Source organism: Entelurus aequoreus, linkage group LG01, assembly GCF_033978785.1.
Source record: "Entelurus aequoreus isolate RoL-2023_Sb linkage group LG01, RoL_Eaeq_v1.1, whole genome shotgun sequence".
In the NCBI taxonomy this organism is placed as follows: domain Eukaryota; kingdom Metazoa; phylum Chordata; class Actinopteri; order Syngnathiformes; family Syngnathidae; genus Entelurus; species Entelurus aequoreus.
Window position 1 is genome coordinate 68,541,971 of NC_084731.1, and position 17,785 is coordinate 68,559,755.

Here is a 17,785-nt window from a genome sequence, read left to right on the forward strand (position 1 = left end):
CAACTCCAACCCTTTGTTGCTGAGTGCCAAGCAGGGAGGTTATGGGTCCCATTTTTATAGTCTTTGGTATGACTCGGCTGGGATTTGAACTCCAACCTAGGTGAGGTTACCATGTAAAAACTCACCTTCTAACGTCCATATTAAACTATACTCTTCACGGGCACTCGTCAACACTTAACGCCTTTGAAGACGTTCTGTTAGCGTGGATGCTTCCTCTGTAGGAGCTCATCACGGCGTGGTACATCGGCTTCCTGTGTCTCATCCTGGCTTCATTCCTGGTCTACTCTGTGGAGAAGGAGTCCAACAAAGAGTTTGAGACCTACGCTGATGCCCTCTGGTGGGGACTGGTAGGACAACACCATCCAGTCATGGAAACACATTTTTTTTAAAAAGACATTGTCTCTTAATGCAACATTCTCATCCCCAGATAACGCTTACCACCATCGGCTATGGAGATAAGGTCCCCAAGACGTGGAATGGACGCTTATTAGCGGCCACCTTCAGTATGATTGGCGTGGCCTTCTTTGCACTTCCTGCTGTGAGTAATTTTTCTAATAAGATACATTATATTTCATAAAGCAAGCTCGACTGACAGCATCTCTTTATTTATTTTGTCAATAATAGTCAAAATATGTGAACACTAGGGGTGTAACGGTACGTGTATTTGTAGTGAACCGTTTCGGTATGGGGGTTTTGGTTCGGTTCGGAGGTGTACCGAACGAGTACACATGCTAGCAGCGACCGGGCTAGGACAACATGTAAAATCCAGGGCTGGAAGACCCTCCTGCGTCGTTAAGATCTCCCGTTTGGGAACACTTTGGCTGCGCGATACAACAATGGAGGACGGAGGTTTGTCGACATTGTTCAGCAGCTGCTTCTGACAACACGTCAAACATGTGTTGCACCTTTCCTGCTTCCGGCTCCCAGACCGTAGTCGAGGAGCGCAGGGGAGACACTCCTCCAGGGCCGATGTATTCTCGGGGGCAACACCCTTCACTCTACCCGGCAGTGGGTCTCCACAGCTCCGGACTCCAGGGTAAATGACGAGTCTGGCAATTAGTTGCAAATCGTGGCTTTATTGAGGTCTTGCACACAGCCAATCTAACAAAACACTAGCCACTCTCCGCACTCATGCTACTGCTCCCTCACCTCGCTCGCCCACACACTCACCTCACATGCTGTCACATATTAAAGGGCCACACACACATACGCTACTCTCATAACACATGCTAACCCATTTGAAGCGTCACCACCGCATTCCTCGGCGAGTCAGGCAGGGCTAAAGCAATAACAAATGTTTTTATAGCAGCAGATATAAGTCCATATTGCATTAAAAACTAGATTTTGACCCACTTCTATGGTGGAAGAAGAATGAGCCCGTATGTCCTCTTACTGCCAAGTTAGCCAGGCCATTCTGAGCCTTATCCTATTTAGTTTTAATTTTATATATGTTAAAGTTAAAGTACCAATGATTGTCACACACACACTAGGTGTGGTGAAATTTGTCCTCTGCATTTGACCCATCCCCTTGGGGAGCAGTGGGCAGCAGCGGCGCCGCGCCCGGGATTCATTTTGGTGATTTAACCCCCAATTCCAACCCTTGATGCTGAGTGCCAAGCAGGGAGATAATGGGTCCCATTTTTATAGTCTTTGGTAATTGACCACATTAACCCTGGCAATGGACCCTGTGTGTATATGTATGTTATGCCATTGTTTACAAATTTGGTAAATAAATAACCAAAAAATGTATATTTTGTTTTTTCTTACTGTACCGAAAAATGAACTGAACCGTGACCTCTAAACCGAGGTACGTACCGAACCAAAATCTTTGTGTACCATTACACCCTTAGAGAACACAGCTTTTTGTTTCATACAATATTTTGACCAAGATAAGTCAATACTTCAAAAATAACACTAGAATTGTGTGTGAATGCCCTATGTGCGCAAGACGCCGATACGCGGGAGTGGAACTGAAATGCTCGAATGTTCAAGGTGAGTGGGAACGGTTTGAATCAATTGAGAAATGTGGGATATGGAGAAGTTTGTATATTGCCCATTCATTTTTAATGGGGGGGAAATCCCTGGTAATTCCAGGTAATCGGGGAATTTTTGGAACCGGGAAACATGCTGGCTTGAATGTCCCGGGTGAGTGGAGTGTGTGGGTGGTGGAACGGTTCAAATCAGTTGAGAAATGTGGGATATGCAGAAGTTTGTATATTGCCCATTCATTGTCAATGTCACGATTTAACAAGCTGGCGGACCCAAAAGCAGACAAGAGAGGCAGATTCAAAGTCCAAAGGGTTTAATTTAGGCAAATGAGGGATGAAGGAAAGGCGTCAACAGCTGGAGTGTAGGTGGTAGGCACTGGAGGCAGAGGAAAACAATGGTGAGTCGAGGAACAAGATACCAGGAGCAAAATGCACAAACAAAAGATCAACAAGATCATCAAAATACTACTAGAACTGGCGAGAAGCGTTACCACTTGGAGAGCGGTGAAACGATCTGGCAGCGTCGTGTGAGGAGACCAGGGCTTTTGTGGAGTGGAGGTGATTAGCTGATGGCAGGCAGGTGAGTGAGCTGATCAGCGCCAGGTGTGCCAGACTGGGAAGCCAGCAACCCAAACTCCGCCCACACATGACCACACCCAGACAGACAAGACAGACACACAAGACATTGCAGGGACTGTGACAGTGCCTCCCCTTCACGGAACGCTCCCAGGCGATCCACCAGGCTTGTCAGGGTGGTCACGGTGGAATTCCGAGATGAGGGATGGATCCAGTATGAACCGACGTGGAATCCAGCACCGCTCCTCAGGACCATAGCCTGCCCAGTCCACCAAGTACTGGAAACCCTTACCACGGCGCCGTGCTTCCAGCAGCCGCTGGACGGTATATGCAGGATGGTCATAGATGACACGGGTGGGTGGGGGGGAACATCTGGAGGAGAAAGCGGACTGGTCACAACTGGTTTCACCTGAAAGACGTGGAAGACGGGATTGATCTTCAGGTGAGGGGGCATCTTGAGCTTGATAGCAGTTGGGTTGACAATGGGAAGGATTTCATAGGGACCGACAAAACGGGGTGACAGCTTCCTGGAGTCCGTCTTCAAGGGAAGGTCTTTAGAAGACAGCCAAACATGTTGGCCTGCCTGGTACTCCGGGGCTGGAGTCCGGTGGCGGTCAGCAAAGCGCCGGTTTCGGTCCACTGAACTGAGTAGGGCAGCCCGCGCATCCCTCCACACCTTCCGACAATGCCGCAGGTGACTCTGGACAGACGAACAGCGATGTCGGCCTCTTCAGCTGGAAATAGTGGTGGTTGGTAACCCAGAGAACCTTCAAACGGTGACACACCCGTGGCAGCGGAGGACAGGGAATTGTGGGAATATTCAATCCATGCAAGGTGGGTGCTCCAGGTGGAAGGATTCTTGGCAGCGACACACCTGAGGGCCGCTTCCAGGTCCTGATTAGCCCGTTCTGTTTTCCCGTTAGTCTGTGGATGGTAACCCGATGACAAGTTTACGTTGGCTCCAAGGGCATGACAGAAAGCCTGCCATACCTGGGAGATGAATTGGGGTCCCCGGTCCGAAACGATGTCTCGAGGTATGCAATGGAGCCGGAACACATGGTTCACCATGAGGTCAGCAGTTTCAAGGGCTGAGAGTAGTTTGGGGAGAACCACAAAATGAACTGCCTTAGAAAATATGTCCACTATGGTGAGTATTACTGTATTGCCTTGAGATTCAGTGAGCCCAGTCACAAAGTCCAAAGCAATGTGGGACCATGGGTGACCAGGAACCGGCAAGGGACGGAGGAGACCTGCAGGCGGCTGGTGAGAAGATTTGACACGTGCACACAGTGCAGGCAGATACAAAGGCCCGAGTGTCTGCGGTCATGGTAGGCCACCAGAAGTGTCGCTTGAGAAGGGACAGGGTGCTGTTGATTCCGGGGTGGCATGCAAAGCGAGATGTGTGGGCCCAAAGGAGGACATCAGAGCGGACAGAATCAGGTACAAAAAGTCTGTTAGCTGGGCCATTACCTTGGTCTGCTTGAGTCTGCTGAGCTCTACAAACCAGCGATTCCATCTCCCATGTCACCGCAGCCACCACACAGGAAGTGGGACGGATAGGGCCAGGACTGGAAGAAATTTTAGTAGAGTACTGGCGTGAGAGGGCATCAGGTTTAATGTTGCAAGAACCGGGACGGTAGGTTAAGGTGAACCGGAACCGACCAAAGAACAGCGCCCACCGGGCTTGACGGGAGTTGAGGCGCTTGGCCGATTGAATGTAGGCGAGGTTCTTGTGATCTGTCCATACGATGAACGAGTGTTCTGCCCCCTCCAGCCAATGCCTCCACTCCTCCAGGGCGAGCTTGACAGCGAGCAGTTCCCGATTTCCCACGTCGTAATTGCGCTCAGCAGGTTCCAGGCAGTAGGAGAAGAAAGCACAGGGATGAAATTTTTGGTCATCGACTGAGCACTGGGACAGGACGGCCCCCACCCCGGAGTCTGAGGCGTCAACCTCCACAATAAACTGTCGAGAAAAATCTGGATGAATGAGGACCGGGGCTGTGGTGAAACGTCTCTTCAATTCCCTGAAAGCAGCTCCAGCCTCTGCAGTCCAAACTAATCGAGTGGATGTGGAAGTCAGCTTTTTGAGGGGTGCAGCTACCTGGCTGTAGTTTCTGATGAAACGGCGGTAGAAGTTGGCAAAACCCAAAAATCGCTGGAGCCCTTTCAAAGTAGTAGGTTGAGGCCATTCCTCCACTGTGCGCACCTTCGCAGGGTCTGCTTTCACCACTCCCAATTATCAGCCCCAGGAAGGATGTAGAGGTGACATGGAACTCACACTTCTCAGCTTTGCAGTAGAGCCTATTCTCCAGGAGACGCTGAAGCACCTGCCTGACATGCTCAACGTACGCCTCCTTGTTGCGGGAAAAGATCAGGATGTCATCTAGGTACACAAACACACAGCGGTTCAGAAGGTCACGAAGTACATCATTTACAAGGGCTTGAAATACTGCTGGTGAATTAGTTAATCCAAAGGGCATGACAAGATACTCAAAATGTCCAAGTGGGGTCTTAAATGCAGTGTTCCACTCATCACCGGCTCTGATACGGATCAAATGATATGCATTTCGTAGATCTAGCTTGGAGAAAATAGTAGCTCCATAATATCATCAAAAGGTTCAGAGAATCTGGAGAAATCACTCCACGTAAGCGGCATGGCCGGAAACCAACATTGAATGACCGTGACCTTCGATCCCTCAGACGGCACTGTATCAAAAACCAACATCAATCTCTAAAGGATTTCACCACATGGGCTCAGGAACACTTCAGAAAACCACCGTCACTAAATACAGTTCGTCGCTACATCCATAAATGCAACTTAAAGCTCTACTATGCAAAGCGAAAGCCATTTATCAACAACATCCAGAAGCGCCGCCGGCTTCTCTGGGCCGAGATCATCTAAGATGGACTGATGCAAAGTGGAAAAGTGTTCTGTGGTCTGACGAGTCCACTTTTCAAATTGTTTTTGGAAATATTCGACATCGTGTCATCCGGACCAAAAAGGGGAGGGAACCATCCAGACTGTTATCGACGCAAAGTTCAAAAGCCAGCATCTGTGATGGTATGGGGGTGCATTAATGCCCAAGGCATGAGTAACTTACACATTTGTGAAGGCACCATTAATGCTGAAAGGTACATACAGGTTTTGGAACAACATATGCTGCCATCTAAGCGCCGTCTTTTGCATGGACGCCCCTGCTTATTTAAGCAAGACAATGCCAAGCCACATTCAGCACGTGTTACAACAGCGTGGCTTCGTAAAAAAAAAGTGCGGGTACTTTCCTGGCCTGCTTGCAGTCCAGACCTGTCTCCCATCGAAAATGTGTGGCGCATTATGAAGCGAAAATACGACAGCAGAGACCCCCGACTGTTGAACAACTGAAGCTCTACATAAAACAAGAATGGGAAAGAATTCCACTTTCAAAGCTTCAACAATTAGTTTCCTCAGTTCCCAATCGTTTATTTAGTGTTGTTAAAAGAAAAGGTGATGTAACACAGTGGTGAACATGCCCTTTCCCAACTACTTTGGCACGTGTTGCAGCCATGAAATTCTAAGTTAATTATTATTTGAAAAAAAAAAAAAAAAGTTTATGAGTTTGAACATCAAATATCTTGGAGGCGAGGATTTAGAGGCGGTTTAGAATTGTGGCGGGACATTAGCCGCGCCACGAGCGAGAACGCTACATTGCGTTGAGGACGCGCTCGTCAAATTTGCTGGACATAACTAAATTAAGATTAAAGATTAAAGTACCAATGATTGTCACACACACACTAGATGTGGTGAAATTTGTCCTCTGCATTTGACCCATCCCCTTGGGGAGCAGTGGGCAGCAGCGGCGCCGCGCCCGGGAATCATTTTGGTGATTTAACCCCCAACTCCAACCCTTTGTTGCTGAGTGCCAAGCAGGGAGGTTATGGGTCCCATTTTTATAGTCTTTGGTATGACTCGGCTGGGATTTGAACTCCAACCTACCGATCTCAGGGCGGACACTCTAACAATGTGTCATCAACATGCATTATTACACATGTATATCATTTATATCAGTGGTTGACCAGTGTTTGGCACCGATATCAGTATTTGCCTTTTTATTAATCCCTATCGACCTTTTTTTTTTTCTTTTTTTTTTTTTTTTGCAACTACGAGTTTACTACATGGGCACCTTAGCTGGTGTTTTAAAGGCAACATAACAAAACATGCCTGAACCCACAAAAGCTCTTCCCCCCTTCACATTCCCTAAGTTATGTCATAATGCCGACAGCTAGCATTTTTGTCACTGGTCATTATTACAGGGTCAGCGTTCCCCCCCCCCCCCCCCCCGAGATTCAATGATGTCAGCAGTAGCGATAATACAATGTAGGTCGTAATGCAGCGTCAGCTCTCAAAGTTAAAGTGCCAATGATTGTCACACACACACTAGGTGCGGTGAAATTATCCTCTGCATTTGACCCATCCCCACATTGGAGCAGTGAGCAGCGGTGGCCGCGCCTGGGAATCATTTGGTGATTTAACCCCCAATTCCAACCCTGGATGCACCAGTTAGCTTTGGTTTGGTCAGATATTCTCAGTTTTCTATTATTCCCTCCTTCGGGAGAAAAAAACTTTTTGCGCACCTCCTTAAAGAATTTGCTACAAGTACACCTCTGCATAACATTGTATCATGATTAACATGAAAGAAAACAAAACAAAGACATGAAATATAGATCAACTTGCAACAAAGAATAACTGTTTTAGTCCAGGGGTGTCCAAACTACAGCCTTCAGTTTGGCCCACAAGACGTCACAAGTTTATTAATAAGAAAATTGGAACAATAACAATCTACAAGGTTAATACAGTTAGCTTTTCTTTCTTCACCTACATGTATCTGCTTTCTTTTGTATTTCAAGTTATCATTACATTTATGTATTGTTGCATTTGAAACAATTGTATTGTTGATAATAGAGGTAATTGTTATTTATTATCAATAGTACTATTTCTTTTGGTATTTTTTATTGATCTATTTGTAGTGTAATAATGTTCATTGTCATTGTGTGAATGCTCCAAAACATTCACATTCACATTCATGGTGTTCTGCACCAAAATTCTTCTATTTATTCTTCTTCTTCTTCTCGAGATTTTGGCGCGTTCTACCTTCCTCATTTTTCATCCGATTCAAACCGTTTCAACTTCAAACTGTTCAGCCTATTCGGTAATCGTGGGCTTTCCCTTGACAAATTCCCAAAATTCCCAGATTTCCAGGTTTTCCGGGACATTTTTCCCATTCAAAATTAATTGGCCATTTTTCAAATGTCCACCATTTCCACATTTTTCAACCTATTCAAACCATTCCACCTTCAACACATTTCACCATTCTGTAAATTTAAACTATAATTTTTCCAAGTTAAAAAAAATTCCAGTATTTTCCAGAATTCCTGCTTTTCCAAAGCCCTATTTCCACCCTTTTTTCTGGCGACTACTCCTTCCACATTTTCAACGCATTTCAACCGTTCCACCGTCAAAACATTGCACTTAATTAGGACAAAAAACAAAGTTGTTGTTTGAACTGGAAAAATTCCTGGTTTTCCCGAAATTCTAGGAATTCCGTAATATAATTTGTCAATTCAACATGTGACTACTTCAACATTTCGTGACCGATTTGAAAAATTCCAACACCAACCATTTCAACTCATTCAGAGCATTCAAGTTGTATGATATACTGGTACTAGTATAGTATCGCGGTACTAATGAATCAAAAACAGTACTATACTCTGTTTGAAAAGTACCGGTTCCCAGCAATGTCACGTCATGGTGACATGGCTGGTTTTAGCAGAAGAGGAGCATATTGGGCAGCGCACACACACGGAGTACTTACAAACAGACAGTGAGTAGACCGAAAAGGGAGAACGGACACATTTTGGTGTAAAAAGTAAAGATAAAGGTGAAGTTATAACACTGAAACGCCCTCAGGAAGAGGTGCTTTAAGACATGGCTAGCTAGCTAGCAGCTAACACCCATCCGCAGTCGGCAGTGTTTTAGCTACTTCTAAATCACTAATCTTGGCCTCTATGGCGATAAATAAAGTACGTTTCTTACAGGTACCATTATCACTGGAGGACGAGGACTAGCTAAACATGCTTCACTACACTCCGTAACTCACCGGCGTCACCGCTAATGACACCGTTCCTGAATGTAAACAAATGCCATGGGTGGATCTACACCTGACACCCACTGTAATGATACCAAGTACAACAGCGTATCTAGTCAATACTACTATGATTACATTGACATTTTTTATCGTTACAAAATATTTTTTCATATTATGTTTATAAACTCAGGAAATATGTCCCTGGACTTTGAATATGACCAATGTATGATCCTGTAACTACTTGGTATCGGATCGATACCTAAATGTGTGGTATCATCCAAAACTAATGTAAAGTATCAAACAACAGAAGAATAAGTGATTATCACATTTTAACAGAAGTGTAGATAGAACATGTTGTTAAAACAGAAAGTAAGCAGATAGTAACAGTAAATGAACAAGTAGATTAATAATCCATTTTTACAGTTTGTCCCTCATAATGTTGGCAAAATAATAGAATGATAAATGACACAATATGTTACTGCATACGTCAGCAGACTAATTAGGAGCCTTTGTTTGCTAATAAAAGACAAGTTGTATAGTATGTTCGCTATTTTATTTAAGGACTAAATTGCAATAAGAAACATATGTTTAATGTACACTAAGATTTTTTGTCCAAATAAAGACAATAATGAAATTTTTTGTGGTACCCTTTATTTAGAAAAGTATGGAAATACATTTTGGTAGCGGTACCAAAATATTGTTATGGGGACAACCCTCGTGTGAAGGTAGCCTGAAACATGGACTTTGCTGCTGTCATCCTTGAACAGGGCATCCTTGGTTCTGGTTTTGCCCTCAAAGTCCAAGAGCAGCACAGGCAGAAACATTTTGAAAAGAGACGCAACCCTGCAGCGAGTCTCATTCAAGTAGGTCTTTGTCTTTTGCTTTGCTTTTCCATTGTCCCCATCTTTAAGTGCTGCCCCTATTTCCTTCTCCTTCTTCTCTAGGCTGCTTGGAGATTTTATGCAACCAACCTGTCCCGCACAGATCTGATGTCTACCTGGGACTTCTATGAGCAGACTGTGGCTGTGCCAGTCTATAGGTATTCATTGTTCAAGTTGACATTCATTCAAAAAAAGATCATTCCAAAATCCTGTAAAACAATTAAACCATTTGAATATTTATTATTATTTTTTAATGGATTTTGATATATATTCATAGATATTTGGACAATTTACATATGACTTTATCCTGTTTAATAATACAAAACACATTTTCTATCAGTAATTTATTCTTATAAACTTAGGAAGGTGTTATTTTTCATCATGTAAAAACAGTATGATGGTATTTTTTCTCCTGAAATTGCAACTTAATTCTCCTTACAGCTCTCAAAAAAAAGAAGAATGATTTACTTATTCCCTCAATGTTGTAACTTTTTTTTGGTCCTGTAGTGTTAGTTTTTTCCTGGATTTTGCTAATTATTTGCCTAGAAAAGTAGAAAAATGCATAAATATTCTACAAGAAAATACTATATTTAGTAAATATAATAATAATAAAACAAATGTTTTTTTCATTAAATTATTAGCAATAGTTTTTACCTCATAAATTCACAAAAATATATTGTAATAAAATGACTGATGTATTTCAAAATAATAACATAATTATTTTATTATGATTTAATGTAAAATCACTTTATACAGTAAATAAAATAATACAGATTCATTATGTTATATTAAATGGTTTTTGTCATATGAGCTATTCTTGAAAAATTCAGTTTTTACCTCTTAAATTCACAAAAATATGTTGTAGTACGACTTATCAATGATTTAAAGGAGCCATATGTAATAATTTCATGTCAAGTCATCATTAAATGATATGTCAAAAGGCATTAATAAATCATGTTATTTTTCAATACCTATATAACTGATAACAGTAGTTCAGCCGAGATATGCTCATTTCAAAATTAGATTTACAGCCCCGAAATCTTGTTAATGTTTTAATTTCGATGCCCTGCCCTCCACCCTTAGACCAATTAAGAAGTCTGTGAGTGTGTCACATCCAGGTTGCCAGTTGTCACGAGTTGTTGGTGACGAACCCCAAGATGCAGAGAAGGCAGGCTTGGTGCAGGAAAACATGATTTAATGTCCACAATAAAGAAAAAACACAAACCAGGAACTAGGAACAGGCAAACTGGAAACAGGAACCAGAAAACAGAATAGCTAACGGCTAACAGGATCTGGCTAACAGCAAAACATAAAACAAGGAGCTAGGAGACAGCAAACTGTAAATAGCTATAGGAACCAGCCAACAGGAGCAGCTTACCGCAAATAACGACATCGACGAGTATTAGCTCTGACGACAGGTAGTGATGACCATCACATCGACAATACTCCAGCACAGACTGGATGGCAAGGCAGATTTAAATAGCAGCTGGTTGATTGACACCAAGTGGGACCAGGTGCCAATCAGCCGCAGCTGAGGGGGAAACAGCGCTCAGGGAGAAAAGCAGGAAATAACCAAAATAAGAGCGCTGACAGGAAATAAAGACAGAGGAAAAACCAAAACATAACTAAACTGTCAGTGACAAACCTGACACCAGTTACGCACCGCCATCTTCGTCTAGCTACTGCCACTGGTAAAGTTAATAAACATGTCAGACCTTAGCCAATCTAAAAGTTACCATTCTCAACTTATTAATGACAAAGCCAGGAACAAAACCAGGATTTGTATCGGGGATGCCTTTGAAAAATGTAAACCATCAAATATTTTTTCATCTGACGCCAAACTTGCTAATTTCCTCCTTGATAGGTAAGTCAGGCATTTACCTTTTCTTATTACTTGTAATACATTGACTTTTGGTATGTAAACTATATTAATCCAATACAGTCTATGATCTTGTCTAACAAAGCTAGTATGTTCCTGCAACCAATGCTTAGTGTGATGGTGCTTAGCTCCTAGTGTAATGCTAAGCATGCTAGACCGGTCAATGACACATCGACATACAGGCTAACGGGGGAAATATATGCCCGTTAGCCTGTATGTCGATGTGTCATCCAACTGACAGGGCAAAATGTATTTTGGACGAATAAAACCTATGTGGATATGGGTAGTGTCAGTGCCTATTTCGTTCTCAATATGCTGATACGCTGAGGAAATGGGTTCCAACATTAGCACGGCTAATTGCGGTTTCTGGTACTGTATGTGCATTAGACACATATGTGGTGGTATTTGCTTGTAATGCATCACATGTAATGATTTGTGTATTGACATGGTAGTAGGCTATATGATTTATGCCTAACGTGGTTTTTGCGTAACGTGGGTTGGCTCATAAAATCGCACTCTGCACTGAAAGATGGTGATGTCCGTACATGGAAGAGAATGCAGTGCGTCAGGTTGGGTTATGCTGAACGAAATGTGGCGGTCATTTTACTGTTGGCCTTGACTTGCAATCAAAGTAGGCCTATGCCATATATTATATATTATTATATATAATTATTTGGATGGTGGTCCATGCGGTCAAACTAGACATTTTAGCGGGGTAATGCCAACAATCTGTCCCCACTAAAATATTGCTGTGTAACTTTACAAATACATTTGGCTAATGGACATCAGTAAAATGTGGCATAATTACTTAGTAAACCATCTTGCAAGAAGCATAAACAAGAGAAACCTACAGCGTAGGACTCGTCCATTGCCATTTGAAGTTCCTTGGAGTATGATTAATCTCTGGCAACTTCAGTCATGGAGAGAGGGAGGGGACTACAGGATTTTGACCGGGATTGCAGTACCATTTCTGGCCACATTACCACATATGTGCCATATGTAGTAATGTGGCCAGAAATGGTACTGCAAAATTATAACATTCGTTTATAGGACTTTTGTAAAAATACTATAAATGCTAAATAAAATATTATTCCAATGTATTCTGTTAAAATACAAGCTTTTTATCATATTATAATTATTGTCTATTGTTATAAAATTGATAGTTTTTACCTCATAAATTCACAAAATTATATTGCTATAGTGTGCCTTTTAATTGTAATTATTATTTTATGACTTTTTTGTGAAAAAAAAAAAAAATTCCTGTAGTTTTTTTCCCTTTATAATTTCTCAATATTCACACAATTCTATACAGTAACTTTATTCTTTTAGTTTTTCCTACTTCATTCAATTTTATACGATTTTTTTATTGCGTTCTTTACAACTATGCTTTGGAACCTTCCACAAGAAAATACTATATGTAGTACATATGATTATAATAACACAAATAATAATAAAATATTCTGTTACGTTACAAGCTATTTCTCATAATTTTATTGGCTACTCTTGGAAAAATTATTGATTTTGCCTCAAAAATCACACAAATATATTGTAATATTATTACTTTAATCTATAATTATAAATGTGTTCTTATATGATGATTTGTTTGTAAAAAAAACTATAAACAAATTCCTGTAGTGTCACAATTTTACCAAAACTCTATACCGTAACTTTATTCTTATAGTTTTTCTTTTTTTATTCAGTTTTTTTGTTCTTACGTTTTTTTACAACTATGTCTTGGAAATTTTTATTTTTTATCCTTTTTTTTTTTTTACCCTTTTTTAAAATATAAAGAATATTGTGAACAATTTCTCCCAACATTATGTCATATTAGGCCTGATAAAAACAAATCTGCCTCATTGACTCTCACAGCGGAGATTTCATGAAGCAGCAGAATAGACCACTTGTCCTTTCTGCTTAGAACGACTTTAATTCATCCAACTTCTAAATGGAGGTGATGAGCGGCGCTAAAGTCAACTGCCAAACTGAATTGAATGAAGCACCCGCGGGCCAAATTAACCTTTGCTCAGCACAGCAGGGAGTCTGAAATGTTATTTTGAATGACTAAACATCTGCCTCTTCCCCCTTTTAGAATAATCCCACCTCTGAATCAATTGGACCTGCTGAGGAATCTGAAGGGGAGGTCCTTCAGGTAGGAACACATTCTCTCTGTGAGGAAAGGGATGCTGAAAAAGCAAAGCAATCATGTCAAAGAGGGTTCATCAAACAATGAATTAAATCAATACAAAAAAAAAAAAACAGGAAATAATGTACATTGATGTCATGTTAAAAAACAATATTTACTTACTGGACAAACAACATACACTATATTGCCAAAAGTATTTGGCCACTTGCCTTAACTCCCATATGAACTTGAAGTGTCATCTCATTCCTAACCCATAGGGTTCAATATGATGTCGGTCCACCTTTTGCAGCTATTACAGCTTCAACTCTTCTGGTAAGGCTGTCCAAAAAATTGCGGAGTATGTTTATAGGAATTTTCCACCATTCTTCCAAAAGCGCATTGGTGAGGTCACACACTGATGTTGGTTGAGAAGGCCTGGCTCTCAGTCTTCGTTCTAATTCATGCCAAAGGTGTTCTATCGGGTTCAGGTCAAGACTCTGTGCAGGCCAGTCAAGTTCTTCCACCCACACCAGACTCTGTCATCCACGTCTTTATGACCTTGCTTTGTGCACTGGTGCACAGTCATGCTGGAAGAGGAAGGGGCCCGCTCCAAACTGTTCCCACAAAGTTGGGAGCATGGAATTGTCCAAAATGTTTTTGTATCCTGGAGCATTCAAAGTTCCTTTCACTGGAACTAAGGGGCCAAGCCCAACTCCTGAAAAACAACCCCACACCATAATTCCTCCTCCACCAAATTTCACACTCGGCACAATACAGTCCGAAATGTACCGTTCTCCTGGCAACCTCCAAACCCAGACTGGTCCATCAAATTGCCAGATGGAAAAGCGTGATTCATCACTCCAGAGAACACGTCTCCACTGCTCTAGAGTCCAGTGGCGACGTGATTTACACCACTGCATCCTACCCTTCGCATTGGACTTGGTGATGTATGGCTTACATGAAGCTCTCTGCGTACTGTACGTGGGCTAATTGAAAGGTCACATGAAGTTTGGAGCTCTGTAGCAACTGGCTGTGCAGAAACTCTTTGCACTATGCGCTTCAGCATCCGCTGACCCCTCTCTGTCAGTTTACGTGGCCTACCACTTCGTGGCTGAGTTGCTGTTGTTCCCAAAGTCTTTAATTTTCTTATAATAAAGCCGACAGTTGACTTTGGAATATTTAGGAGCGAGGAAATTTCACGACTGAATTTGTTGCACAGGTGACATTTTATGACATTTCCACGCTGGAAATCACTGAGCTCCTGAGAGCGGCCCATTCTTTCACAAATGTTTGTAGAAACAGTCTCCATGCCTAAGTGCTTGATTTTATACACCTGTGGCCGGGCCAAGTGATTAGAACACCTGATTCTGATCATTTGAATGGGTGACTAAATACTTTTGGCAATATAGTGTATTTTAACACACAAGTGTAAATGTGTGTAGCCACTGTTAATAGCAACAACAAAATGTGATTTTTTTTTTCAAATTAAGGCTGCGTTCACACTTGTGGTTTGGTACGTTGTTTTGTTTTCCTTACACTGTTTTTTGTGTCATGTGACATTTGAAAAGCTGTGTGGTAAAGAACATACACCGTATTTTACAGACCATAGAGCGCACCAGTATATAAGCCACACCCACTAAATTAAAAATATTTTTCCATGTATTAGCCGCACCAGACTATAGGCGGCAGATATATACGTTGTGAAATGAGTTATTTACACAAAAAATATTTTATGAATGTTTATTTATATACCTTTCCAAACGGTGTCTGTAACGGCTGATAAACAAAACAGAAGTTTGTATTTTTTTAATTTTTTTATATATTTCTTTGACAGGGACAGTACAATGAAACATTGCTACCCATAGGTAACCCATGTCAAAGTACAGAAGACTTCTAGCCACAGGCTCATTTGCAACCCTCGTCGCTGGTTAGGCTTTTAAAGAAAAGTTGAGAAAAGTGAAAAACAAGTACATAGGACAAGTACATAATAAAAATACATTAAAGATAATTGGCCCCATTTGTCCATACTACACCCAGTTTTAGTGCTCACACTTCTGATTTTCCTGAAGCCACTTTTTCAGTTTGTGGAGAAAAGTTTAATGTCTGACATTGTCATGGACCCACTAGCTGCGCAAGCAAGCTCTCCAATCAGCTAAACAAACGCAATAACTACACTGTGACGTTTTGGTGAATTTACTGAGGACTTTGTGAAACTGAAACAATACAAAAAGAATGCAGTTATAAGTTAATAATACTAACACAGACACTTGTAAACGTGTTGGCATGTTAGCTAATGCTAACGATGCTAGCTTGATTACATTACAATAGCACGTACAAATGTGCATGAAAACACTCCTACAGACATCACACATGGGACGGTTTAGTAAGTACGAATAGTTTTAGTTATATTGTAAAACATACAAACGTTGCTTGGGAGCGATTAATGAAGAATCCATACGAGTAAAAACACGGCTAGTAGTCGGAACGGCACTTCTTCCTCCGGTTGAAAACTCTAAAAAGAAGAGTACAGCATCACCTGCTGTGAGCGAATTCGTCCAAAAGATGGCACCGTAGGACAAACAAAAACATACCTTTTGATAATTTTTCAAATGTTTTTAAACTATTTGCATTATGGCCATCAGTGAAGAAAAATGTGTAAATTAGCCGCACTGTTTTATTGGCCGCAGGGTTCAAAGCATAGGGAAGAAAAATCGGCTTATGGTCTGGAATTTACGGTACATAAAGTGGAGGACACTGAGAACTGGCTGTATGAGGAAGGAGCTAACAAATTGATTAAACCGCTTTTGTGACGTAACTCGAATCTTCTACACCAAATTTACATCTGTTAGGTTGAAAGAGGAGTTGATTTTTACCTGCTGAAGTTTCACCGAAAGCTTCCAAAATATATTTTTAAAGAGCTCTGTGGTTACACACGTTTTCTTGACATATTTGTAGGGATGCACAATTCTTTTTTACAAGCCGATACAGATCACTTCCTGTTTCACTCTGTTGTTTGTTAAATGCAGACTGGGTCTTCCTAGGCTTTCGAAACACCCTCATAGCCATGCTAGCCATTCAAGTGCTAAGTAAGGTTCGATGTGTTAAAGCTTGATGGTTTTCTCCCCCTTCCTCTGGGAATGTTCCTATTACTTTTGGTGCAAAAAACACTCAAAACATCCCTTTCGGAAACAGTGAAGAAGTCCCACACAATCGACGCCATGTTTGTTTTTACATCAAGCTTAGGGGATGTTTACGACCGCCTAAAGGAACGCAGGGTTTGTTCACCTTAACCAACCTACAACACAGTATGGGTGATCTTGCCTCATTGTAATGTTTTAAAAAAAAAAAGGTAGTCAGAGCTAATTATGGGAGTTATTGGTATGCTGTCATAATTTCTCATATCGACCAGATATCTGCTCCATGTCTTTGGTCCACAGCTCAAGTCAATTTATACATATTTTAATCAAGTGATGAAAAGTGCAACACAAACAAAATTGAATATTATTATTCATTATTTCTGTCGGGCGTTGCGGTGTCCTACTTTGTCAGTGGTCCTTGAATGCACCTTAAACACACAGAACAATCACTGTGTGCTAAGAGAGCACATTTGGTGGTTCTTATTTGCTAAGACACTGATGTGTTTTTATAAGTTTAAATTGTCATTTCCTGGTGGAGAAAGACGCTAACGTCTCTTGTTTTCATGTTAGCATTTAAGCTAGCCCCAGTCATTCAGTGAGTTTATCAAAGTGCAGTTATCAGTCACAGTTTTTTATCTAAAGGTTACTACAACAAGTGTTGTTGTCATTCTTACCGCTTATCGTTACATCCTTACTTGGGTGAAGAGTGTGTGCATCACAACCTATAATAGCAAAGCAAATGCACCAGACTTCATTTTAAGCGAACCAAACATGACAAGTGTGAACGCATCTTAATTACTTTCCATGATGCATTTTTAATATCCTCTTCAATGGTCATCAATATTGTTTCATTCTCCATTTTTGTTACCTTTGAAGCATTTTTCTCTGGAAAAGGTAGCTTGAAATATTGCTTGTATATTCTATTGACAAACACAGCACACAATGTTACTACTTGAGTACTTAGGACAGGACAGGGGCGTCCAAAGTTTCAATTTGGCCCACGAGTCCAATAAGGGATCTGGCCCGCGGGGTACCTTACGGCTCAATTTAAATATCTAATTGCTGAAAATTGTCTGCCAT

General features: G+C 41.4%; 1 protein-coding gene across 2 annotated transcripts in view; it reads left to right on the forward strand.

The window, feature by feature from the left end:
- Positions 1–17,785, forward strand: part of kcnq2a (potassium voltage-gated channel, KQT-like subfamily, member 2a) — a 163,887-nt gene that overhangs the window by 62,321 nt on the left and 83,781 nt on the right. For both annotated transcript variants that reach the window (XM_062057129.1, XM_062057123.1), the window contains exons 5-9: positions 222–347; positions 428–538; positions 9,454–9,549; positions 9,631–9,725; positions 13,536–13,595. In XM_062057129.1, coding sequence (XP_061913113.1) covers positions 222–347; positions 428–538; positions 9,454–9,549; positions 9,631–9,725; positions 13,536–13,595 — 488 coding nt within the window. The remainder of the gene's footprint in view (positions 1–221; positions 348–427; positions 539–9,453; positions 9,550–9,630; positions 9,726–13,535; positions 13,596–17,785) is intronic.